A 26,374-nucleotide genomic window follows, 5' to 3' on the forward strand; every position below is an offset into this window, starting at 1 on the left:
ACGAATATGCAGTATACACCCCTTGGCGAGACACCCTGTTTTCAGGTTAAATATTGGCTTTATGTAATTCCACCAGGAAAATAGAAGTGCTGGCGAGCATTCTTATAGAATCTCACCAGCCCAGGGATCTTTTTAGAATCGGGTCTAAGTGCTATTGCATTGTCTTTTTATCATGCACTTGTTGATTATGCAAATCTACTGAATTTAAAGGTACAGTCTACACAAAAATTGTTATTGTTTAAAACGTTAGGTAACACCTTTATTACCCATCCCCCAGCTTTGCACAACCAACATGGTTATATTAATATAACTTTATAACATTTAAACCTCTACATTTTTGCCTGTTTCAAAGGCTCTATTGACAGCCTCTTAATCACATGCTTTGTATTTGCTTTTCACAACAGGAGACTGCTAGTTCAAGTGGGCCAAATAGATAACATTGTGTTCACGCCCGAGTAGTTATTTAAGATTTAGCACAACCCAGTACTAAATGCAAGTCAATAGATAATAAATAAAAAGTGATGCGATCAGGGGGCTGTCAGAAGATGCTTAGATACAAGGTTATCCCAGAGGTAAAAAATATATTAATATAACCATGTTGGTTAAACAATATAAATTTTTTTGTAGACTGTCCCTTTAAGTCTGGAGTATTCATTTCCTCTTACAGGAGTTAAATTAAAGGAAAATATGACAAAATAAATAATGAAAGTATAATGCAAATTTGTTTTACTACATATAATTAAATATTTTATATTATAATTTCAAATAAAAGTTTTTAAAATGATCTACATTATATAATAAACATATTTATTCATAATCTTAGGGAGACCTTGGTGGGGAGCGTGTACTACAAAGAAGGTGGACCACTTTTCTGAAGGCTCCTCTCCTGTGTGCTCGGGCAGAAGATGGTTTCCCATTCAACGTGCTGCAGGACATGTTTGTGCTCACCTCAGAGGAGCAGCATTGGAAGAATACCATTTTCTATGGAGTCTTCACGTCTCAATGGTATGCAGAAAATAATCAGTATTCTCTCTGCTTGTATTTGGGGAAAATGTGTTTTATTCTGGTCTGTTTAGAATCTCAATATGATAAATAAGCACCACATATTTGTTTATCTCATTTGCAATTTTAAGATTTTAGTTATTTCTTTCCTAAGATATGGAGAGTCCACAACGTCATCAATTACTAGTGGGAATATCACTCCTGGCCAGCAGGAGGAGGCAAAGAGCACCACAGCAAAGCTGTTAAGTGTCACTCCCCTACCCATAATCCCCAGTCATTCTCTTTGCCTCGGTCAATGGAGGAGGTGAAGTTTTAGTGTCTGTAGAAAATTGGATTTCTTTCGCTACAAGCAAGATTTTTGGGTCTAGCCGTAGTCCACCTTTAATCTCTTCAATAGGGTAGTGGTGGCTTTAAAGCAGTTAGGAACTTGTGAGGTGGGCCTTGCTCTGTTTTCCTAACATATTTGCTGCCCATGGTATAGAAATCCAGAGTAGGTTTACTCTGTTCTTTCCCTTTTTACAGGTCTCTGTGAGGAGTATGTGTCCTCTCACACCTTGTAAGCTGTCGTCCTGCCTGACAGCTAGATTGCAGGTAAGTGCTTTCTTGTCTTCTAGGTTCTGGAGAACATTGCACTTAAAGAGGCTGCAACTTCTGGGGACATTTTATATCCTTGGGTTGGGATATCTACTGGCAGGGGTCAGGCATTGGTTCATGTGTGGAGACTAAGGGGTTAATGTAAAATGTTAACCTTTATTTCAATGGCTCATTATTGGGGGGTATGTGTCGTGAAACTCTATCACTGGAAATCGCAAGAGATTTTCTGTGGGAGTAACGGTTTGCTTCATTTTTAGAAATGAGTGATTATACCTTTAACATGCTTTCATGACAGTCGGCTGTTAGACACAGATACTAGAAAACCGCAAGCGATTCACTGTGGCGTTATTTTTCTGTTGCGCTTTCAATTCTAGCACGCAATTGTGTTGGCCGGTTGGTCATGTGACCTGCTCTTCCTCTTTTAGGTGTTAGTGGAGTGGCGTCTTTCCGACATTGCTAGTTTCTCTTGGTCGGCAGGGGATCTGTCATGTCTGCTGTTCTATTCAAGATTTGGTGTACGGAGGTCAGTAGAAGCTGAGGTGTAGAGGTCTCTGTTAGTTTTATTTGGTTAGCATATTTAACGCTCCGAAATTCTTGAGGTAAAGAGACTGTGCAGAGGTCTTTGCTTAGCAGATGTAACGTTTTTAAACGCTTGGGGAAAATTGCCTTTCTTTTTAAAGAGACGGTATTAGAATTAAAATAAAAGGAAAAAAGTTTTTCTCCTGTTAAGTGTAGTCAGTCCACGGGTCATCATTACTTATGGGATATTAACTCCTCCCCAACAGGAAGTGCAAGAGGATCACCCAAGCAGAGCTGCTATATAGCTCCTCCCCTCTACGTCACACCCAGTCATTCTCTTGCACCCAACTAATAGATAGGATGTGTGAGAGGACTGTGGTGATTAAACTTAGTTTTTTATATCTTCAATCAAAAGTTTGTTATTTTAAACGACACCGGAGTGTGTTGTTTCCTTCTCAGGCAGAATTTGAAGAAGAATCTACCTGAGTTTTTGTATATGATCTTAGCGGACGTAATCCGTTTGCTGTTCTCGGCCATTCTGAGGAGTAAGGTAACTTCAGATCAGGTGACAGCGGGCAGGTTCACCTGCAAAGAGGTATGTTGCAGTATATTATTTTCTAAGGAATGGAATTGACTTTGAAAATACTGCTAATACCGATATAATGTAAGTACAGCCTTAAATGCAGTAGTAGCAACTGGTATCAGGCTGACATGTATATATGTTAACACTTAAGTATTTCTGGGGAATGGCACTTCACTGGGAAAATACTGTATGCATATATCTTTTAGCCTAACTTGCAGTGGGAGCGACTAGCAGCAGGCTTTTTAAAGACATTTCATATATTTGATTTTAAACGTTTGCTGGCATGTTAAATCGTTTAATTCTCTGAGGTACTTGGTGAAAATTGTTTTGGGCTTTATTTTCCACATGGCTGTCGTTGTTTTAAATTAAAACAGTTTACTGAGCTCCCCTCACGGTTGTAGTGTGAGTGGGAGGGGCCTATTTTGGCGCTTTTACTACGCATCAGAAATTCAGTCACAGTCTGTCTTTTTCTCCCTGCATGATCCAGGACGTCTCCACAGAGCTCAGGGGTCTTCAAAACTAGTTTTGAGGGAGGTAATCACTCACAGCAGACCTGTGAGACTGTACTTGACTGTGATAAAAACGTTTATATTGTCAATTGTTATACGTTTTTTTCTGATATTAAGGGTTAATCATCCATTGCTAATGTGTGCAATCCTTTGCTAATTTTGATTTATATAACTAATCCGGTTCATTGTTATTCAACTGTGACAGTTTTTGTGTGCTTCTTAAAGGCACAGTAACGTTTTTACATATTGCTTGTAAATTTAGTTGAAAAGTATTTCCAAGCTTGCTAGTCTAATTGCTAGTTTGTTTAAACATGTCTGACTCAGAGGAAACTCTTTGTGCAATATGTTCAAAAGCCGAGGTGGAGCCCAATAGAAATTTATGTACTAATTGCATTGATGCTACTTTAAATAAAAGTCAATCTGTACATGTTAAGCAACATTCACCAGACAACGAGAGGGAAGTTATGCCGACTAACTTGCCTCACGTGTCAGTACCTGCATCTTCCGCTCAGGAGGTGCGTGATATTGTAACGCCAAGTACATCAGGGCGGCCATTACAAATCACTTTACAAGACATGGCTAATGTTATGACTGAAGTTTTGTCTAAATTGCCAGAACTTAGAGGTAAACGAGATCACTCTGGGATGAGAACAGAGTATACTGATAATGCTAGGGCCATGTCTGATACTGCGTCACAATATGCAGAGCATGAGGACGGAGAGCTTCATTCTGCGGGTGACGGATCTGATCCAAATAAATTGGATTCAGACATTTCAAATTTTAAGTTTAAGCTGGAAAACCTCCGTGTGTTGCTAGGGGAGGTGTTAGCGGCTCTGAATGATTGTATCACAGTTGCAATCCCAGAGAAAATGTGTAGGTTGGATAAATATTTTGCGGTACCGACGAGTACTGACGTTTTTCCTATACCTAAGAGACTTACTGAAATTATTACTAAGGAGTGGGACAGACCCGGTGTGCCTTTCTCACCCCCTCCTATATTCAGAAAAATGTTTCCAATAGACGCCACCACACGGGACTTATGGCAAACGGTCCCTAAGGTGGAGGGAGCAGTTTCTACTTTAGCTAAGCGTACCACTATCCCGGTGGAGGATAGCTGTGCTTTTTCAGATCCAATGGATAAAAAGTTAGAGGGTTACCTTAAGAAAATGTTTGTTCAACAAGGTTTTATATTACAACCCCTTGCATGCATTGCGCCTGTCACGGCTGCGGCAGCATTTTGGTTTGAGTCTCTGGAAGAGACCCTTGACTCAGCAACATTAGATGAGATTTCACACAAGCTTAAAACCCTTAAGCTAGCTAATTCATTTATTTCTGATGCCGTAGTACATTTAACTAAACTTACGGCTAAGAATTCCGGATTCGCCATTCAGGCACGCAGAGCGCTGTGGCTAAAATCCTGGTCAGCTGATGTAACTTCTAAATCGAAATTACTTAACATACCTTTCAAGGGGCAGACTTTATTCGGGCCCGGTTTGAAAGAAATTATCGCTGATATTACGGGAGGTAAAGGCCATGCCCTGCCTCAAGACAGAGCCAAACCTAGGGCTAGACAGTCTAATTTTCGTGCCTTTCGTAACTTCAAGGCAGGAGCAGCATCAACTTCCTCTGCTCCAAAACAGGAAGGAGCTGTTGCTCGCTACAGACAAGGCTGGAAACCTAACCAGACCTGGAACAAGGGCAAGCAGGCCAGAAAACCTGCTGCTGCCCCTAAGACAGCATGAAGTGAGGGCCCCCGATCCGGAAGCGGATCTAGTGGGGGGCAGACTCTCTCTCTTCGCCCAGGCTTGGGCAAGAGATGTCCAGGATCCCTGGGCGTTGGAGATCATATCTCAGGGATATCTTCTGGACTTCAAAGCTTCTCCTCCACAAGGGAGATTTCACCTTTCAAGGTTGTCAACAAACCAGATAAAGAAAGAGGCGTTTCTACGCTGTGTACAAGACCTTTTACTAATGGGAGTGATCCACCCAGTTCTGCGGTCGGAACACGGACAAGGGTTTTACTCAAATCTGTTTGTGGTTCCCAAAAAAGAGGGAACCTTCAGACCAATATTGGATTTAAAGATCCTAAACAAATTCCTAAGAGTTCCATCGTTCAAGATGGAAACTATTCGGACAATCTTACCCATGATCCAAAGAGGTCAGTACATGACCACAGTGGATTTAAAGGATGCTTACCTTCACATACCGATTCACAGAGAACATTACCGGTATCTAAGGTTTGCCTTCCTAGACAGGCATTACCAGTTTGTAGCTCTTCCCTTCGGGTTGGCTACGGCTCCAAGAATCTTTACAAAGGTTCTGGGCTCTCTTCTGGCGGTACTAAGACCGCAAGGAATTTCGGTAGCTCCGTACCTAGACGACATTCTGATACAAGCGTCAAGCTTTCAAACTGCCAAGTCTCATACAGAGTTAGTACTGGCTTTTCTAAGGTCGCATGGGTGGAAAGTGAACGAGGAGAAGAGTTCTCTCTTACCACTCACAAGAGTTCCCTTCTTGGGGACTCTTATAGATTCTGTAGAAATGAAAATTTACCTGACAGAGGACAGGTTAACAAAGCTTCTAAATGCTTGCCGTGTCCTTCATTCCATTCAACACCCGTCAGTGGCTCAATGCATGGAGGTAATCGGCTTAATGGTAGCGGCAATGGACATAGTTCCTTTTGCACGCCTGCACCTCAGACCGCTGCAATTGTGCATGCTAAGTCAGTGGAATGGGGATTACTCAGATTTGTCCCCTACGCTGAATCTGGATCAGGAGACCAGAGATTCTCTTCTATGGTGGCTTTCTCGGCCGCATCTGTCCAGGGGGATGCCCTTCAGCAGACCAGACTGGACAATTGTAACTACAGACGCCAGCCTTCTAGGTTGGGGCGCTGTCTGGAATTCCCTGAAGGCTCAGGGATCATGGACTCAAGAGGAGAGTCTCCTTCCAATAAACATTCTGGAATTGAGAGCAGTTCTCAATGCCCTACTGGCTTGGCCTCAGTTAGCAACTCTGAGGTTTATCAGGTTTCAGTCGGACAACATCACGACTGTGGCTTACATCAACCATCAGGGAGGGACAAGAAGTTCCCTAGCGATGATGGAAGTATCAAAGATAATTCGCTGGGCAGAGTCTCACTCTTGCCACCTGTCAGTGATCCACATCCCAGGAGTGGACAACTGGGAGGCGGATTTCCTAAGTCGCCAGACTTTTCATCCGGGGGAGTGGGAACTTCATCCGGAGGTCTTTGCCCAAATACTTCGACGTTGGGGCAAACCAGATATGGATCTCATGGCGTCTCGCCAGAACGCCAAGCTTCCTCGTTACGGGTCCAGGTCCAGGCACCCGGGAGCGGTCCTGATAGATGCCTTGACAGCACCTTGGACCTTCAGGATGGCTTATGTGTTTCCACCATTCCCGATGCTTCCTCGTTTGATTGCAAGGATCAAACAGGAGAAAGCATCAGTGATTCTAATAGCGCCTGCGTGGCCACGCAGGACCTGGTATGCAGATCTAGTGGACATGTCATCCTGTCCACCTTGGTCTCTGCCTCTGAGACAGGACCTTCTAATTCAAGGTCCTTTCAAACATCAAAACCTAATTTCTCTGAAGCTGACTGCATGGAAATTGAACTCTTAATTTTATCAAAGCGTGGATTTTCAGAGCCAGTAATTGATACCTTAATACAGGCTAGGAAGCCTGTTACCAGGAAAATTTACCATAAGATATGGCGTAAATACTTACACTGGTGCGAATCCAAGGGTTACTCATGGAGTAAGGTTAGGATTCCTAGGATATTGTCTTTTCTACAAGAAGGTTTAGAAAAGGGTTTATCTGCTAGTTCGTTAAAGGGACAGATCTCAGCTCTGTCCATCCTTTTACACAAGCGTCTGTCAGAAGTTCCAGACGTTCAGGCTTTTTGTCAGGCTTTGGCCAGGATTAAGCCTGTGTTTAAATCTGTTGCTCCGCCGTGGAGCTTAAACTTAGTTCTTAACGTTTTACAGGGTGTTCCGTTTGAACCCCTTCACTCCATTGATATCAAGCTGTTATCTTGGAAAGTTCTGTTTTTAATGGCTATTTCCTCGGCTCGTAGAGTCTCTGAATTATCAGCCTTACATTGTGATTCTCCGTATCTGATTTTTCATTCAGTAAGGTAGTTCTGCGTACTAAACCTGGGTTCTTACCTAAGGTAGTCACTAACAAGAATATCAATCAAGAGATTGTTGTTCCATCATTGTGTCCTAACCCTTCTTCAAAGAAGGAACGACTTCTGCACAATCTAGATGTAGTCCGTGCCCTGAAATTTTATTTACAGGCAACTAAAGATTTTCGACAAACTTCTTCCCTGTTTGTCGTTTATTCTGGACAGAGGAGAGGTCAAAAAGCATCTGCTACCTCTCTATCCTTTTGGCTTCGTAGCATAATACGTTTAGCCTATGAGACTGCTGGACAGCAACCTCCTGAAAGGATTACAGCTCATTCTACTAGAGCTGTGGCTTCCACTTGGGCCTTTAAGAACGAGGCCTCTGTTGAACAGATTTGCAAGGCTGCAACTTGGTCTTCTCTTCATACTTTTTCCAAATTTGATAAATTTGACACTTTTGCTTCTTCGGAGGCTGTTTTTGGGAGAAAGGTTCTTCAGGCAGTGGTTCCTTCCGTATAGAGATCCTGCCTGTCCCTCCCGTCATCCGTGTACTTAGCTTTGGTATTGGTATCCCATAAGTAATGATGACCCGTGGACTGACTACACTTAACAGGAGAAAACATAATTTATGCTTACCTGATAAATTCCTTTCTCCTGTAATGTAGTCAGTCCACGGCCCGCCCTGTTTTTTAAGGCAGGTCTAAATTTTTTAATTATACTCCAGTCACCACTGCACCCTATAGTTTCTCCTTTCTCGTTTGGTTCCTGGTCGAATGACTGGGTGTGACGTAGAGGGGAGGAGCTATATAGCAGCTCTGCTTGGGTGATCCTCTTGCACTTCCTGTTGGGGAGGAGTTAATATCCCATAAGTAATGATGACCCGTGGACTGAATACACTACAGGAGAAAGGAATTTATCAGGTAAGCATAAATTGTTTTTTTTTGTTTTTTTTCAGCAATATCTCTGATATCATGGATATGAAGCAAGACTCTGTGTCTTTTCCTAAATGCTTGCTGTGCCTTGAGGCGCAAATTGTTTTGCCCATGCAATTCTGTTCTGCATTCTTAAAGGGACAGTCTACACCTGAATTTTTATTGTTTTAAAAGATAGATAATGCCTTTATTAACCATTTTCTAGTTTTGCATAACCAACACAGTTATATAAATACACTTTTTACCTCTGTGATTATCTTGTATCTAAGCTTCTGCAAACTGCCCCCTTGTTTCAGTTCTTTTGACAGACTTGCATTTTAGCCAATCAGTACTGGCTACTAGGAACTCCACATGTGTGAGCACAGTGTTATCTATATGACACACATGAACTAACATCCTCTAGTGGTGAAAAACTGTCAAAATGCCCTGAGAGAAGAGACGGCCTTCAAGGGCTTAGAAATTAGCATATGAACCTCCTAGTTTTAGCTTTCAACTAAGAATACCAAGATAGAACAAAGCAAAATTGGTGATAAAAGTAAATTGGAAAATTGTTTAAAATGACATGCCCTAGCTGAATAATTAAAGTTTATTTTGGACTAGACTGTCCCTTTTAACTACAACTCTTGAGAATAAAAATAGATTGTTGCCCTTTGAGCCTAATGTCTCCCAGGATGATGGCGTCACATGCTGTGCCCTGCGGTTCCTCTCAATCTCCTGGAGGAGTTTATTTGCCTGCAGAAATTTCTGTACAGGTATCTTCAGCGGTATCTGCAGCATTATCTGCTTTCCCTATGTTAGAGGAAAATTAGAGATTCCGATAGTAAGGGTTATGTCCCATCTCCTCTACTCAGGTTTCCCTCCCTCATAAGTCTGATGAGGAGGATACGTCGGTAGCTTCTGAGGGTGAAATCTCAGATTCGGACAGTATAATTCCTTCATCTGATGCTGAAGTAGTAACCTTCAGGTTTAAGCTTGAACACCTTCGTGCATTGTTAAAGGAGGTTTTGGCTACTTTGGACGACTGAGATACTACTGTCATTGTCAACCCTAAGAAGTCTAGTAAATTTAATAAATACTATGATGTTCCTTCCTCTGTGAAAGTGTTTCCTGTTCCAGACCGTGCTACAGAGATTATTTCACAGGAATGGGAGAGATAAGGGATACCTTTTTCCCTGTCTCCCCATCACTGACTCCATTAAAGATTCATGGCACACGATGCCTAAAGTAGAAGGGGCCATTTCTGCTCTGGCTAAGAGAGCTACGATCCCTATAGAGGATAGCTGCTCTTTTAAGGATCCAATGGACAAAAAGCTGGAGGCTTATTTGAAGAAGATGTATGTTCATCAAGGCCTTCAATGACAACCTGCAGTTTGTATTGCCACTGTGTCAAGTGCGGCATCTTATTGGTACGATGCCTTGTCTGATTCCCTTCAGGTCGAGACTCCTTTGGAGGAGATCCAAGACAGGATTAAGGCTCTCAAACTAGCTTATTTCTGATGCTACTATGCAAGATATCTGGCTTTGCTGTGCTAGCCCGCAGAGCGATGTGGCTAAAATTTTGGTCAGCTGATGTTACCTCCAAGTCCAAGCTTCTGGCGCTTCCTTACAAGGGTAAGACCTTTTTTGGACCTTGTCTTGTAGAAATCATTTCTGATATTACTGGTGAAGAAGGGTCTTTTCTACCACAGGACAAGAAGAATACACATAAAGGTCGTCAGAGTAATTTTTGTTCCTTTTGTAACTTCAAAGAAAAGTCTTCCTCTCCCTCTTCCAAGCAGAAACAGTCCAAGTCTTCTTGGAAACCTTAATCTGTCTTGGAACATGGGAAAGCAATCAAAGAAACCCGCAGCTGAGTCTAAATCAGCTTGAAGGTTTGCCCCCGATCCGGGATTGGATCAAGTGGGGGGTAGGCTTTCTCTGTTTTATCAATCATGGATACAAGATGTCCCAGATCCCTGGGCTGTGGACATAGTATCTCAGGGTTACAAAATAAAATTCAAAACTTTTCCTCCTCTGGGCAGGTTCCACCTCTCAAGATTATCTGCAGACCAGATAAAAAGATAGGCATTCTTGAATTGCATTCGGGTCCTTTCTTCTCTGGGAGTGATGGTTCCAGTTCCTGTAAGGGAACAGGGTCTAGGATTCTATTCAAATCTGTTTGTGGTTTAAAAAAAAAAAGGGGAACTTTTCGTCCAATTCTAGACCTAAAGTGTCTCAACAAGTTTTTCAGGATACTGTCCTTCAAAATGGAAACCATTCGTTCCATTCTTCCCTTGGTCCAAGAGGGTCAGTTCATGACGACCATAGACTTGAAGGATGCGTATATTCATGTTCCCATCCACAGGGACCATCAAAAGCTCCTGAGATTTGCCTTTCTAGACAAACACTTTCAGTTTGTGGCTCTTCCGTTTGGCCTTGTCACAGCTCCCAGAATTTTCTCAAAGGTTCTGGGGGCTCTCTTGGCAGTGATCAGGTCTCGGGAATGGAAGTGGCGCACTACCTGGATGACATATTGGTTCAGGCGTCATCTTTACTATCATACAGAGATCTTGTTGTCTTTTCTACAATCCCACGGATGGAAAGTGAATCTGGAAAAGAGTTCCCTTGTTCCAGCTACAAGGGTAGTTTTCTTAGGGACCATAATAGATTCCCTATCTATGAAAATATTTCTGACGGAGGTCAGGAAATCCAAAATTCTTTCCTCTTGCGTTTCTCTGCAGTCTACTGATCGGTCATCAGTGGCTCAGTGTATGGAGGTAATTGGTCTGATGGTTTTCGTCTTGCAGAAGAATTCTCTGAGTCCCTTCTCAGTCTTCTTCGATCACATGAATGGAAGATAAACCTGAAAAAGAGTTCTCTTATCTCAAGTACCAGGGTGGAATTCCTGGGTACTTTAATAGACTCCATATCCATAAGGATATTTATAACAGACAAGAGACTTTGCAAGCTAACTTCGGCATGTCTTGCCCTCCGGACCTCCTTGAGTCCCTCTGTGGCTCAGTGTATGGAGGTGATTGGTCTCATGGTGTCCTGCATGGACATTATTCCTTTTGCCAGGTTCCGTCTCAGACCTTTACAACTGTGCATGCTGAGGCAGTGGAACGGCAATCATTCAGATCTGTCTCAACAGATTGTATTAGACAGCCGGTCTCTTGGTGGCTCTTTTCAGATCATCTGTCCCAAGGGACATGCTTCTTATGACCATCCTGGGAGATTGTGACTACGGACGCAAGCCTATCAGGGTGGGGATCTGTTTGGGGTGCCAGGAAGGCACAGGGGTTGTGGACTCGGGAAAACACTGCCATTCTCCTCCTAACAGTAAGGAATGAAGCCGTGGACTCTCCTTATCTTAGGAAGGAAAACATAATTTATACTTACTAGATAAATTCCTTTCCTTCCGGATAGGGAGAGTTTACGGCCCCCGCCTGCTTTTTCTTATCTATGGGCGGTCCCCTATTATTTATTTTATTCTTTTGGCACCATTTATACCCTAATGTTTCTCACACTTTTCCTTATTCCCTCAGCAGAATGACTGGGGTAATTAGGAAGTGGGAGGGATATTTAAGCCTTTGGCTGTGGTGTCTTTGCCTCCTCCTGGTGGCCAGGTGGTGTATTTCCCAACAGTAAGAAATGAAGCCGTGGACTCTCCCTATCTGGAAGGAAAGGAATTTATCTAGTAAGCATAAATTTACTTTTTCCTTCTCTGTTTGCTTAGAGAACTCCTAATGTCCTGCTGTGTTTTTAGCTTTTTTTCATTTTTTTTTTTTTTTTTTTTTAATATTTTTATCTTATCCTACAGCTGAATAATTGTAGATCAAAACAATGTATTATATTTTGGGCAAAGAACAGTTTAGATTAACATAAAAAAAACATTTTAAAGGGACAGTAAACACCTTGTAATTACAAGATTATTTTTGTTGTCTTGTGGTAAACTAATATATTTGGAATATATTATCAGCTTAATAGCTGCAGTTGTTTCAGAGGAGCCAATCCGGTCTTATTATTACAGTAGACAAGCGTAGCCGTGATCATCATTTGCGCAAACTCAGCATATGCTTGTAAAGCCTACCCTGTGTATTATAAATTCTCAAAATTTGAACACTCTTAATTTTCAGACTTTTATAACAGGCAGAGGGGACAAAATAAATAATAAAAGTATTCTGCGATTATTTTTTTTTTGCTACATATAATATAATGATAGTGCTTCTACTAATATTTTTTTTCATAAAGCCTGGGACTTTGCTGGTGGTTTGAGTGTGATTTCGCTCTAGTACCCTCTGGGATATTGTAAAGGGACAGTCTAGTCAAAAAATAAACTTTCATGATTCAGATAGGGTATGCAATTTTAAACAACTTTCCAATTCACTTTTATCATCAAATTTACTTTTTTTGTCTTGGTATTCTTAGTTGAAAGTTAAATCTAGGTAGGCTCATATTCTAATTTCTAAGCCCTTGAAGGCCGCCTCTTATCTCAATGCATTTGACAGTTTTTCACAACTATAGGGCGCTAGTTTGTGTGTGCCATATAGATAACATTGTGCTCACGCCTGCAAAGTTACTTATGAAAGGGCACTGATTGGCTAAAATGCAAGTCTGTCAAAAGAAGTGAAATAAGGGTGCAATCTGCAGAGGCTTAGATACAAGGTAATCACACTGGTAAAAAGTATATTAATATAACCGCATTGGTTATGCAAAACTGGGAAATCGCTAATAAAGGGATTATATATCTTTTTAAACAATAAAAATTCTGGAGTGGACTGTCCCTTTAAATTTACTTCATATGCAAATGTACTTCCCTGAAGATTTTGCTTCATTCTATTGGTATCCTTTGTTGAAGGAGCATAAATGCACTAAAGCAAACTAGCATCAACGAATACCAAGAGAACTAAGCAAATTGGATAACAGAAGTAAATTGGAAAGGTTTTTAAAATGATATGCTCTATACGAATCATTAAAGAAAAAAAAATTGGGTTTCATGTCCCTTTAAGACTCTTTCCTTACATCAGATTAGATCCTTTTTTTTTTTCTTTCTTTCCAGCCAGGAGCTTTTCACTGGTCCGACAAAAATGCTTTTCCACAATATTTACATTTTTATCGTACAAGCAAAATGAGTCCATTATAATATTGCAGTGCTGTCTAGTCACAGTATAAGATAGCGTGACACGAGTCTGTTCTCCAGACTGTGGATAAGCATTTTCACTCTGTGAAAGGAATTTCAGAGATCGAAGTGTAAAAAGTCTCCTACTTTGTCATCACTAAACCTCAAAGATAAAGAAGTTCACATTTAATCAGTCTGCTCCATAGATGATATCAGGGTAGTGCGTGTGTGCCTGTGTGTATTTCTAGTGACACTTTATTGCAATAATTTAGCCAAACCACTTTTATCTAGGACAGATGGCGACCAGAACAATAAATTTAGATGTAACCTGTAAAATAAATGAAGTTAGGTATAAATAAAATGCTATTGTGCATTCAGTTTGCATTGCGCACGTTGAGGGTGATGTACAGCTGCTTAACCATGGAAACCTATTTAATAAAGTAAATGACGCACAGTTCTTGTGCTGATGTTCCTTCCAGGTGACGTTTAAAAGTATATTATATTGGCTAGAGTACCTACTTTGTCACTTGTTACCTATCATATATATGTTTTTTCCTTGTCTAGGAACAGAGGAAGTTCAGGAAGCTCTGCTGTCTGTGCATTCTCCATGCAGGATGTTGAGAACGCTTTCAGCGGCCTATACAGGGAAGTGAACCGTGAGACACAGCACTGGTACACATACACGCACTCCGTTCCTGAGCCACGGCCTGGAAGTGTGAGTAAAGAAATTGTACTGAGCATTTAGCCTTGGAGTGATCACTGAATTTTTTGGGGGGTTTGAACCACCTAAATTGTGAAATGTATTCAGTGTGTCTGAAAATTGCCTTCCATACCACACAGTATGCAGTGCTGTTATCTTCTAGGGATAGTGAAGTTTGTTTTACAAGCTTTATTAATTCTTTTGAGGTTCCAAGGAATAACATTGAATAACATGTTTCAAGATCTTTCAAATCATTTGACAGTGGAGTAATTGATTCCTGTTTGTTATAGAAGAATCTGACTTGCATTTGTCAATTTTGTTTGTGTTTTAATATTGCCCTCTAGTGGCTAGTAGAATTATACTGCAAGTTAAAGGGACACTGAACCCAAAAATTTTCTTTTGCGATTCAGATAGAGCATGCAATTTTAAGCAATTTTCTAATTTACAAAAATTTTCCTCATTCTCTTTCTATTTTTATTTGAAATAGAAGGCATCTAAGCAACGGAACCAGCCAATTTTTTGTTCAGAACTCTGGACAGCACGTGTTTATTGGTGGGTGAATTTATCCACCAATCAGCAAGAACAACCCAGGTTGTTCACCAAAAAGGGTCCGGAATCTAAATTTGATAATAAGAGTAAATTAGAAAGTTATTTAAAATTGCATGCTCTATTTGAATCACAAAAGAAAAAATTTGGGTTTAGTGTCCCTTTTAAACATTCATGTTTATTTAGACAAACTGAAACAAAACCAATAACTTTTATATATTTTAGAATGGGGATTTATATACTTATGTGATTTAACTTTATTTGGCTTCAGATATATATATATATATATATATATATATTTTTTTTTTTTTAATTAAAATATATATATATATATATATATATATATATATATATATATATATTAATATAAACTTGCTTTCTTATTGTACTTAGAAGTGTGGTTGTCTGTGCATCTGATTTTTTTTTTTTTTTTTTTGTGTATTCCAACAGTGCATTACTAATAATGTAAGGCAAATGAAAATCAATTCCTCACTCCAAATGCCTGACCGAGTGTTGAACTTTGTCAAGGACCATTTCCTGATGGACAGTGAGATCCGCAGCAAGCCCTTACTCCTGCAGGCGCAGATGCGCTACCAGCAGATTAGTGTGCAGCGGGTCAGGGGCCTGAGGAAGACTTATGATGTCCTTTTCTTGGGAACTGGTAAGAAACCAGCAAAATTAAGTGACAAATAAACTATTGTGGCAGAAGTATAATATTCCTTGCTCATAAGGACCATTTAATACAGAAGATTTTCGTAATCCACAAATGCACAATAAAAAGACAAATCAAGAGCCCAAGAAAATGTCAAATTATCAGTAGATTTTTTTAGGACAAATTTTGCTTCTATTGCCTTGCCCCCTGTATCATGTGACAACCACCAACCAATTACAGGCTCATATACATATACAGGTGGCCCTCGGTTTTATGCCGGTTCAATTTGCGCCATTTCAGAATAACAACAAGTCATGTGACTGCTATTGAAAAGCTTTGGAAAACAAAGTGCACTAATTAAAATAGCCAGTAGGTGGAGCTGTCCGCTTGTTTTGCAGCAAAGTTATGCAACTTAACAGCCTGAAATTGATCTGTGTACACAGAGCAGACATTAGCTATCGAGCAACAAGTTTTAGCAGCCACTTCCCTATTATCTTCCACTCCAGCTGCTTGAGGTGAGGGTGCCTAACTGCTTAATCACTGCAGATTGAAATGCATAGAATAGGTGCAGACCCAATATTATCTAACATGCTAACAATGCAGAGAACTGATTGCAGAAAAATGCAAGTGAAAAAACGTTTTTGTTTATTAAACTTAGTTTGATGGTGATGCAGTCTGTTGTGTGATTATTTAAATAGGTGCTGTTAGCAAATGTTTTTGTTCATTAAACTTAGTTTGATGATGATACAATCTATATTATTAGGTTTATAATGCTGTTTAGCATTTAAAGTCTTCATTTCAAAGCTTTAAAAATAATGTATTAGGTGTTACTTATGACAATTTTGAGAGGGGCCTGGAACCTAACCCCCCTCACTTCCCATTGACTTACATTATAAACTGGGTTTCAATTTACAACCATTCCTCCTGGAACCTAACCCCGGCATAAACTGAGGGCTACTGTGAACTCTTGCACGTGCTCAGTAACAGCTGGTGCCGCAGATATAGTGCATATAAAAATACAGCGTACAAAATGAAAATGAAAGTAAATTGGAAAACTCTAAAAATGTCTAGCTAAGGTGTATGAATATAATGTTTGTCACATACAGGCATGCACTGAAAAAGCGGATGTTTAAATTATTATGCTGTGCTTGAATCACGGGAAAAAAATTATAAAAACTATACAGAAAAGCTTTGTCCTTACATTACATGGCATGAAGAAATCACAAATCTGGACATTATTAATCCCTTTGGCTGCCAAAGAAAGATGCATCTACCCAGGGTTACAAACTTATTAACAAACTCTTTTTTTATTTAAAACATGATAGGTTTTCTCTATCTTATGTTAAACTTTTTTTTTTTTTTTTTTTTTTTTTAATAATAATAATAATAATTTAAAAAAAAAGGAAATTGATAGAGTTTAAGATCACAGTTCTCTTAACAGTATCACATAAAGCATGAGCATAATAATATTTGAGTACACTGTCACTAGTTAATTATGTTATTTATCTCTACTGCTGTGGCCAATTATCCACAGTTATAAACGAGCACATGTGATGATCAAGCAATCATTGCGTGGAATATTACAGGGTCAAGATTTTAGAAAAGCAGACAGGGGGATTCAATTTTACTTTTAGCTCTTTCTGACATGCAGAACATATATGCAAACAATTTGACAATTGTGGTTTAGAATTGGCCTAAACTTAGAAATGTGGAGATGTTATTGCTTGTTTTAGTGAATTCATTTCCCTCTCAAACATAAATGTGATGTTGGTTTCAAGAATCTTATTTCATTTTAATCTGCAGATGATGGCCGACTGCACAAAGCTGTCAGTGTCAATGAAAAGGTTCATATTATTGAGGAAATTAAGCTCTTCCAGAACCAGCAACCAGTACAGGAGCTACTGCTTGATCATAACAAGGTAATGGGAAACATCAAATGGTTGGCTGACTTACTGGACATCTTTATTAGGGCAATATGGCCAACATTAAAGAGTTTAACAGTTTTTACTGAAAACCATGTACAAATAAAGTTTTAATATTTAAAAAAAAATGCAATTTATTATCCTGTTCAGATGTGTTTATGAAAAGGTACTTGTAGTAGACACTTACAGTACTGGCAAGTAAGGGACATCAATATCTGCAGTTTACTTCCCCAGGGTTCTGCTAACCTAGAAAATTGCTTTATGTTAGAGACAGCACACAAATAATAATAAATGGCTGCAATAATGAAATGTACTAAAGCTTTAGAGCATTTTTTTTATTGTACTATTGCTTAAAGCCTTAACTGATTCAGATAAAGCTTTCAATTTAAAGGGACATTAAACTGCTAGGCACAACTACTCTAGAATGGTTACTACTACTCACCATATTATTGCATTTCATTGTATTCCTGCAGCTCTTTATAAATCATTTCTCCTGTTTTAATAGTGTAAATGTGCCAGATACTGCTCTTTGCATGGGGGCTGCCATATTGGGGCTTAGGTATTCTCACAACCTGTGACATAAGCAGTGCACAGTCACAGATCATTAATATTTTTCCTATTTTTTACAGTTGAATAATGTGCTTCAGGTTAGGGTGCATAATACAAAGCTACATTTTCTAGTGGCTGCATTGCTCTATAATAATGCTGAGTGATTTTCTTTAAATTTATTTTGTGTAAATGTAAAACTGTGTAAACAATGTAAAGCTCATGCTTTTGTATTATGCACCCTAAACTGAAGCACATTATAAATAGGAAATGTTACTGATCTGTGAGTGTGGACAGCTTCTGCCACAGTGTGTGAGAATACCTGAGCTCCAAGATGGCAGCCCCCAGTACAAAGAGGCAGTGCTTCAGTATCTTGCACCTTTAAGCTATTAAAACAGGAGAAATTATTTATGATGAGCTGCAGGAACAGGATGAAATGCAATAACATAGTGAGTAGTAACCCTTCTAGGGTAGTTGTGCCTAGCAGTTTAATTTCCCTTTAAAAAACAAAATTCCAATATATTTTCATTATCAAAACAGGAACATTCTTTTTATATGCACACTTTCTGAGTCTCCACCTCCCACTAAGCATGGCTGTCACATGATACAGGAGGAGGAAATTTGGATTAACTTTAAAATTTGCCAGAAAATATACTGCTCAATTCAAATGCAAAGTTAGTACTATTGCATTGTCTTTTTTGTTGTGTATTTCCCAGTTATTCAATTCTACGGTCCTTTAAAGGGACAGTCAACACCAGAATTTTTGTTGTTTAAAAAGATAGATAATCCCTTTATTACCCATTCCCCAGTTTTGCAAAACCAACACAGTTATATTAATACACTTTTTACTGCTGTGACTAGCTTGTATCTAAGCATCTCCTGACCGCCCCTAATCACATGACTTTTAGTTATTATCTATTGACTTGCATTTTAGCCAATTAGTGCAGTGTCTGCCACAACCCACGGGCGTGATCACAATTCTATCTATATGGTTTACCTGAACTACTCTCCCCTGCTGTGAAAAGCAAATACAAAGCATGTGATTAGAGGCGGCCTTCAAGGGCTTAGAAATGATCATATGAGCCTTCCTAGGTTTAGCTTTCAACTAGAATACCAAGAGAACAAAGCAAAATTGTTGATAAAAGTAAATTGGAAAGTTGTTTAAAATTACATGCCCTATTTGAAAAATAAAAGTTTTTTCTGGCCTTGACTGTCCCTTTAAGTCAGCGCCTCTGAAGGGGTAATACACTGTTGATCTTGAGTTAAACACAGCAAATAAGTCAAACAATGTCTGTGTTCAGCACAATGCCGCTCTAGACTTTAACTTGTGTGTAAATTCCCTTTGTGGAACGGAAGATGAATAATGCATTGGTGCACATAGGCAAACCATTTGTAAAGTCTACCTCTTGTGTTTCTGATGGGATTGATCATACACATAACTCTTTTCACCAATAGCAGTTTACTGGCTGTAGTAACATATTGTGCTAGGCTAGTGTAACTGTTTACTTATTCACATTGTCTTCTATTTCCTAATGAGTATCCCTTTATTTGTCACAGGGTCTAATTTATGCCTCTTCGCACTCTGTGGTGGTTCAGGTTCCGGTGTCAAACTGCAGCATATACAGAAGCTGTGAGGAGTGTGTCCTGTCCCGAGACCCTTACTGTGCTTGGAATAGGAGAGTCTGTCACAATGTCCGCCATCATATACATGACATGAACACTCAGTGAGTGATGTTCTTATTAACATTTGCATGCTGAAATGCATTACTATTGCACAAATTGCATTAAAAAAATATATATATATATATTTATTTATTTATTTTTCTTCTGTTTTAAGGCACTGGGTTCAAGATATAGAAGGAGCAGATACAGAAAAACTATGTTCACAAATAAACTCAACCGTGCCCCATGGTAGAGTGAACAGAACTGGTACGTAATTTTTTAGCCCATTGTCCTTATCAATCTCAATAGCTAACAAATGAAATACATTTTATAATGGATGTTTTTAGTAGCATTTAAGGGTTAAAACATTTCATGGAAGTGTTCATGCTTCTGCCATCTTTAACATTTTTTAGATGAACTTGGGTATGATTCCATTCAGTTTGCACCAGTCCGCTTAAAGGACCATTATAGTGGAAACTTTTAATGCTCTAATTAATATTAGCATGTCATTTTAACACTAGCAACTTTCCATGTTGGCTAAATACATGGTTAAAGGGAAATTGACAGTCACAAAATCAGCAGCAGTAGTAGCGCAGCTGTGTCGTGCAAAGGCAGCTGCTGATTGGTTTGGCTGCAGATTTATATTATTTGTATAAAACTTTAATGCTGGAGGGTTGCCACTTGCCTGCTAATCTAATAAATGAATAATAATACTGTTAAATGATAATTGTAAGTTGGTTGAAGTGTGTATGAATCAGTGTTGCAATGCCCACCTGGTGATATATCAATCCTGAGCTTCAGAAGAATGGCTGGTTTTACTTGAGTAAAAAAATGAAGAACAGTGATTTAAATGCTTCTTTAATGTATAGCATGTTTCTTTGTTATTTAAATATATAAGTGGGTTGTTACTGTTTGATTTAAATTATGGATCTGATTTCTGCTTTGCAGAACCTGAGTGCCAGAAGATTTCCCTGGACTTTGACACAGTTACGTTACCCTGTAAACTTCTATCTAATTTGGCATCACGTTTGTGGATCCATGATGGGAAAGTAAATAACTCCTACTTTGTTTTGCAAACTGGTGACTTAATTCTTGTGAGGAGCCCGGATAGCTTGGGAACATATGAATGCTGGTCAGAGGAAAAGGGCTTCAGGAAGCTAATGGGCAGGTACTGCGTGGAGTCCAGCAACTATATAAAGACATCAACCCAGCGTACAGACACAGAAAGAACAGTTCCAAAAATAAATGATTTTGAGATTTTCCTAAACACTTCAAAATCTGTGTCTTCCTCTGAGAGCCATTCTGCAAAGCTGACTGGGAAGTCTTACTGGAACGAATTTCTGATTATGTCTACCCTATTTGGTTGTGTATTAGTCATCTTGGCTCTTTTCATCTTGTACAAACACAGAAAAGGGATGAAAACGTTCCTTAAGCCAGTAGAACATCCAGATAAGCAACCCAAAATGCTACGTAAAAATGGCAAACCTGCAGAAAGCCTGCCATTAAATGGGACAAGCGCTCCTGTTCCAGCAGCTGATCATAAAGGCTACCAAACTCTAAATGACAACTACATCATCAACACTCCTGTTCATGAGGCTTTAGTAGGTAATAACATCTTGTCAGAATCTGAGAAAAGGCCATTAAATATCAAGGACACTATAGTAGAGGTATCACCTGTTAGTCCAAGACCTAGGGTACGACTGGGCTCCGAGATAAGAGATTCTGTGGTATGAGAATCAGATAATTAAACTAAATAAACTATGTGAATACAGTTTGCAGGCCACAAAAGGTATCAGACTGTGAACTACAGAATGTGGGCTTTTGCAACAACGAAACAAGCTGGAAAACCTATATGTGTGCATGCTACTCAGATGATGACAGTGAATGTACATTGTCAAACCAGTCTTTGTACAGCTTCTTTGTGCAAACTGTAAAAAGGTGTGTTGTAATATGATGAAAAAGGTTATTCCTGCTGCAAGACGCACTCGGATCCATGAAACTCATTGTCTGTGGTAAGAAAAGGCGTGCAAGCCAGTCATGAAAGTAAATCTCATCCATTTCATCTTAGCAACAGGTACACCTCAATTCAACATTTTGGAGTATTCTTTTGTTTTTAAAAATACAGAACAACTACTAATGACCATGAGTTTGTTCTAATTCAAGACACTAAATGCAGAAAGTTCCACAGGCTGACAAAATGATGTTGACCTGTGTGTTGAAACGCGTTAAATGACCAATATGGGATCAGTGGAGTTGAGTCCGATTTACACAGATTTGTGATGAAAATTAAGGAAAAGGAGTTAATCTTAGAGAAGGCCAGATCACGCTTCATAGTAAATAATGGTCAGTAAGAAATGGGCGTTCAGGTACAAAACACAACTTAAAGTCCAGCACAATACTAGGGCAAGTCAAGTATAAGAACATGGAAGCCAGAATACCGTGAAGCTAAGAGAAAACAATGGTACTTCCATTCCGAACTATGTGAACAGTCTGAAAATATGATTAATAGCACACTTTTGGAGAACACAGTGAATCATATTTTGATTAAACAATTTATTTTTTTATAATATTGTGGTATTATTTTGTTATTTTTATGGACAATCACTGTAGTTTCATCTATTTTATGGCACAAATCAACTAGTTTTTTTTTTTTTTTTTTTTTTTTTTAAAAACAATGTGAAAACAGGAATTGATGCTTGTATAACATTACAACCAGCTATACTCTGCCTACGTATGATAGACACAATAGGGTGTATGATTTATGAAGCAATTGCAAGTAATAAATGTATCGAGGATTTTTATTTTTGGACTTGTACATATAAAGGGATTTTGTTTGTATTTGTTTATTGTTTAGTTGTTTAAGGAAGTCTATATTTAAAATATCTTGTTAAATTTCTTTTCACCACTTACTTGTCTTTCAAAGAGATCTACAGTTGGAAAAAAAGTATAATTTAGTTTCATGCCTCGGACCCCTCTAGTGCCTTCATAGTACAGCAGCACAGTCACAATGTGACCACTTATCATTGCTCAATAAAGATGAATACTTTAACCAAATTATTAGACATAAGGTGCTTCTCAAATATTGCTCCCCATTGTAGTAGCTTAGATTGAAGATATAGATAATCATACACTAAAATAAGGCGTGTGAGAATCTTTCCTACATACTTTGCAGCAGACATACGTTAGGAGAAAAATGTGATGAACTGAAATATACATAGAGTCTTCTAGCAAGTAGATTTGCAATTTTTGTTTTGACAACTGCATTTTTTTATGATTAAAATAAGGAAATGCAGGTGATTTTTTTTGAAGGATAAAGAATTATTACTTGTCTCTCACTGTGGGCTTTATGAGCTAAAGTTCTTGGTTCTGGCCGGATGATCTTAGAAGTCTCGGCATTACTATAAGGTCCCTCAAATAATTTTACAACGGAAAATGTTACCTTGCGAACTGTTTACCAACCTATGCAGGGTTTTAGATGTGAAAGAGAGAAGCCTACATTAATATATAATGTCAGAAAGTAACCCCCAAAGATTTTGTGGATTCTCTTTCCATGCAGGCAAGTTTTTGTTCATCATGCCCGTATGTGTTTAGTGCCTGGAAATGGGTTAAACAAATAGTTAAATGGACATGCTACCCATAAGCTAAATCATTTTATAGTAATGCAGCATATCTGTAAAAAGGAAAAACAAAGACCATTGACTAGAAAATATCACAAACATCTCTATGTAAAGAAGGAAGATATTTTACCTCAAACGTTCTTCAGTAGCCACATTCCTTTCTTCAATTTAAAGAAGTTTACTATGAAATCTCACAAAATTATGCCCGAATTCTATGAGATCACAGTAAAGCAACATGTAAACTTAAAGCTTCTGATGCAGGTTGTTTTTTGTTTAACGATGCAGAAAGTAAAAAGTAGCAGAATGGTAAATTATTAAAGAACAGTTGATGGTGTTGATATTAAATCTAGAAAACCCATGTAACTTTCTTTTTTTTACACCGTTGCATTATGTATAAATTAACATGTCCCTTTAAAGTCTGCTCAGGAGCCACAGTGCATTGCTATTACTAAGTTGGACATATTGCAGCTTTGTGTTTATGCCCTGCAGGGGTCAAACACATAAACAGCACATTTTATTACTACCTATGTTTTAAACATTAGATCATTTTATTATTGAGTTATGTCTATTTTACTGTATGAGGGCTGTAATGCATTTCATAGCAAAACTTCCTGAAAGCCAATGGCCTCTTAAACCTCATAGTCTTAAAAGTATTTGTTGGCAATAATTTTACTAGTTTAATTAAAACAGTATTTGCTGTCTCCGTCCCAATCTGAAGCACAATATGATAGTTTGACTAGGTATGTGTGAAGTGTTACTTACAGAATAGTGCTTAACACGTTACGTAGATATTCTTAAACTTTACTGCCATTTCTGACGTTTGAAGTTTTCAATATAAAAGTACTGAGCATTATGGCTTCTGGACTTGCACCTATAATGAGGAAAAATGCACAAATCTAAGATTTGGTCATTATCTTGACTAGAGGATATGGTTAACGGCAACTAAGTGGAACATAAAGTATAAAAAACAAAATGCCATTAACAGTTTGCATCAAAACCTATTAAACACTTCTTCCTGTGAAACCACAGCCACAAAATACATTCCTTTTCTTGAAAATCCTAATGCAACAGACATTGCATCTGTTGACTTAGCTACGTCTATGATTGTTAAAATCTCCAAGAGATTGCGAATCAAGGACACAATTGTCTAAATTTTCTATCATGCACTTTAAGAATAACCTTTAAATATTACAAGACTAGGGAGCTACAGTTCAAAAAATGTGCAGCTCGTTTACAGTAAACTTTCAGCTAAACTTTACTATGATATCACAATTTTGCAATAAGAAATTAGTGTCAATCAAAGTCCCTTTCTGAGAGTTTTGTAAGAATGGATTAGGGTGCGACAAAGTTTAAGAGAATGTAAATATGTGCCTGAATCAAATGGTTAAAAATAAGTGTTTTAAACTAAGACACTAATTTGTTAGCCAAAAGCCCTACATTTTTAGTATTTAAAAACAAGATTTCTTTTAAAATGCATGATTGAACATTTGTGACTTCTGTCATTTTTGCTTTTTAAATACACTGTTTTAGCATTATTCAAATCAGTACAAATGTATTAAATATGTTTGGTACCTTTTTATAAAGCATTTGCTTAAATATATTACGTGAATATAAATGGTGCAAACACATACTTATTTGAGACACAGGTATGCTATGACCAGCGGTTGTGTAAATGTTAGCTGGATCAGAAGCAATCTGCCAAAGACCTTAAGATGCATTTTTCATGCATGCTGCATATCAGACAGGGAAAACTTTCCTATCCTGGTACAAGGTTAGTAGCAGAATCGCTCACTATAATTGGAACGTCAAAAAGTCATTTTAAGTATGACATCAACTAGCTAAATAATGTGCACCTTACTAGAATGCATGTTTGTAAATAATACTAGGATGTAAATAGCAACATTCTGCTTTTGTGCCAAACTAATCTGTGGTATGAGAGTCTCTTAAAAGGTTATGAAACCCAACATTTTTCTTTCATGGTTCAGATAGGGAATACAATTTCAAACAGCATTCCAATTTACTTATATTATTTAATTTGCTTCATTCTTTGCATATCCTTTGTTGAAGAAATAGCAATGCAAATAGGTGAGCCAAACACATGAGGCATCTATGTGCAGCCACCAATCAGCAGCTATTGAACCTATTTAGATATGCTTTTAAACAAAGGATATCAAGAGGATGAAGCAAATTAGATAATAGAAGTAAATTGGAAAGTTGTTTAAAATGTCATGCTTTCTAAATCATGAAATAAAAAAATTGGATTTCATGTCCCTTTTAACTGTGTTTTATGTCCCTTTTTTTTTACATATCTTGTTCAGATATAATTAAGCTTTCTATGAGGTCTGTATTGTTATTTTAAATGTATGTATGTTTTTTTTAATGCACTTTATAATTTCTAATAAAACTTTTGAAAAATATTGATTTTGTTTGTGTTACATTCATGCATGTTTTATTCTAAATCAAAACAGGAAGGAGCTGACATGAAACAAGCACCTATTGCGTTTACGCCAGCGTTAATAGCAGAGATTATATGGTATATATTGTAATGAAAGAATCTGATCATTTCTTTCATAATGGTTTAGAGTCCACACATGTGGGATTACACTCTAGGAGAAGGCAAAGCAAAAACCTACATACCAGAACTTTAATCCCTCCTACTCTCCCAGAAAGCCTTAGTCATACTTATGGCCAACTAGAGGAGGAAGAACTAGAAAAGGAGGAAAGGACAAAGCGGGGAAATTAAATGCAAATGTCCTGCCTCCATCTGTACAGAATAATGACAGGACTCATGGACTCTCACCACCATGAAATAAATTAATTGATCAGGTAAGCATACATTTTGGTTTTGGTAACCAAGCAGTAAAGTACATAAGACTGCCATGAAATGTGGGGGGCAAATACAGGTAAAGTAGGTATGATGCTGATTATGTGCAACAGGGCTGTCAAAAGCAGCCTCTAAAGAAGCATACACTTGCAAGGAAGTCCAGGTAGCTGCCTTCACTTCTTGGGCCTTCCATAATGTAGAGTCTATAGACGAGATATGTAAAACTGCTCTAGTGCTCGAGATATGTAAAACTGCTCTAGTGCTCGAGATATGTAAAACTGCTCTAGTGCTCGAGATATGTAAAACTGCTCTAGTAAGACTAACAAATTAAGGCCATAAAGGGATAGAAAGACCTATTTAAAATCCAAATGCATTATGCACATTTAAATGTTGAAGTATTTTTGAAATATACAAAGAAAGACACTATAGATATGAGAGTCTGTGTGTGAAAGAAAGGGAATTCAGCACTCTTTTCGATTCAAAAGTTTTATTTTTAATTAATGATTATCAAATCTTCTCTG

The 26,374-nt window shown here is 38.3% G+C and overlaps 1 protein-coding gene across 1 annotated transcript in view; it reads left to right on the forward strand.

Annotated features, from left to right (window-relative positions):
- Positions 1 to 25,446, forward strand: part of LOC128663385 (semaphorin-4B-like) — a 118,987-nt gene extending 93,541 nt beyond the window's left edge. The window contains exons 8-14 of the mRNA XM_053717691.1: positions 824 to 1,005; positions 13,949 to 14,099; positions 15,081 to 15,291; positions 17,086 to 17,201; positions 19,308 to 19,474; positions 19,588 to 19,679; positions 20,361 to 25,446. Of these exons, the coding sequence (XP_053573666.1) occupies positions 824 to 1,005; positions 13,949 to 14,099; positions 15,081 to 15,291; positions 17,086 to 17,201; positions 19,308 to 19,474; positions 19,588 to 19,679; positions 20,361 to 21,145 (1,704 nt within the window). The 3' untranslated portion in view covers positions 21,146 to 25,446. The remainder of the gene's footprint in view (positions 1 to 823; positions 1,006 to 13,948; positions 14,100 to 15,080; positions 15,292 to 17,085; positions 17,202 to 19,307; positions 19,475 to 19,587; positions 19,680 to 20,360) is intronic.
- Positions 25,447 to 26,374: the final 928 nt, after the last annotated feature.

Source organism: Bombina bombina, chromosome 6, assembly GCF_027579735.1.
Source record: "Bombina bombina isolate aBomBom1 chromosome 6, aBomBom1.pri, whole genome shotgun sequence".
Taxonomy (NCBI): Eukaryota; Metazoa; Chordata; class Amphibia; order Anura; family Bombinatoridae; genus Bombina; species Bombina bombina.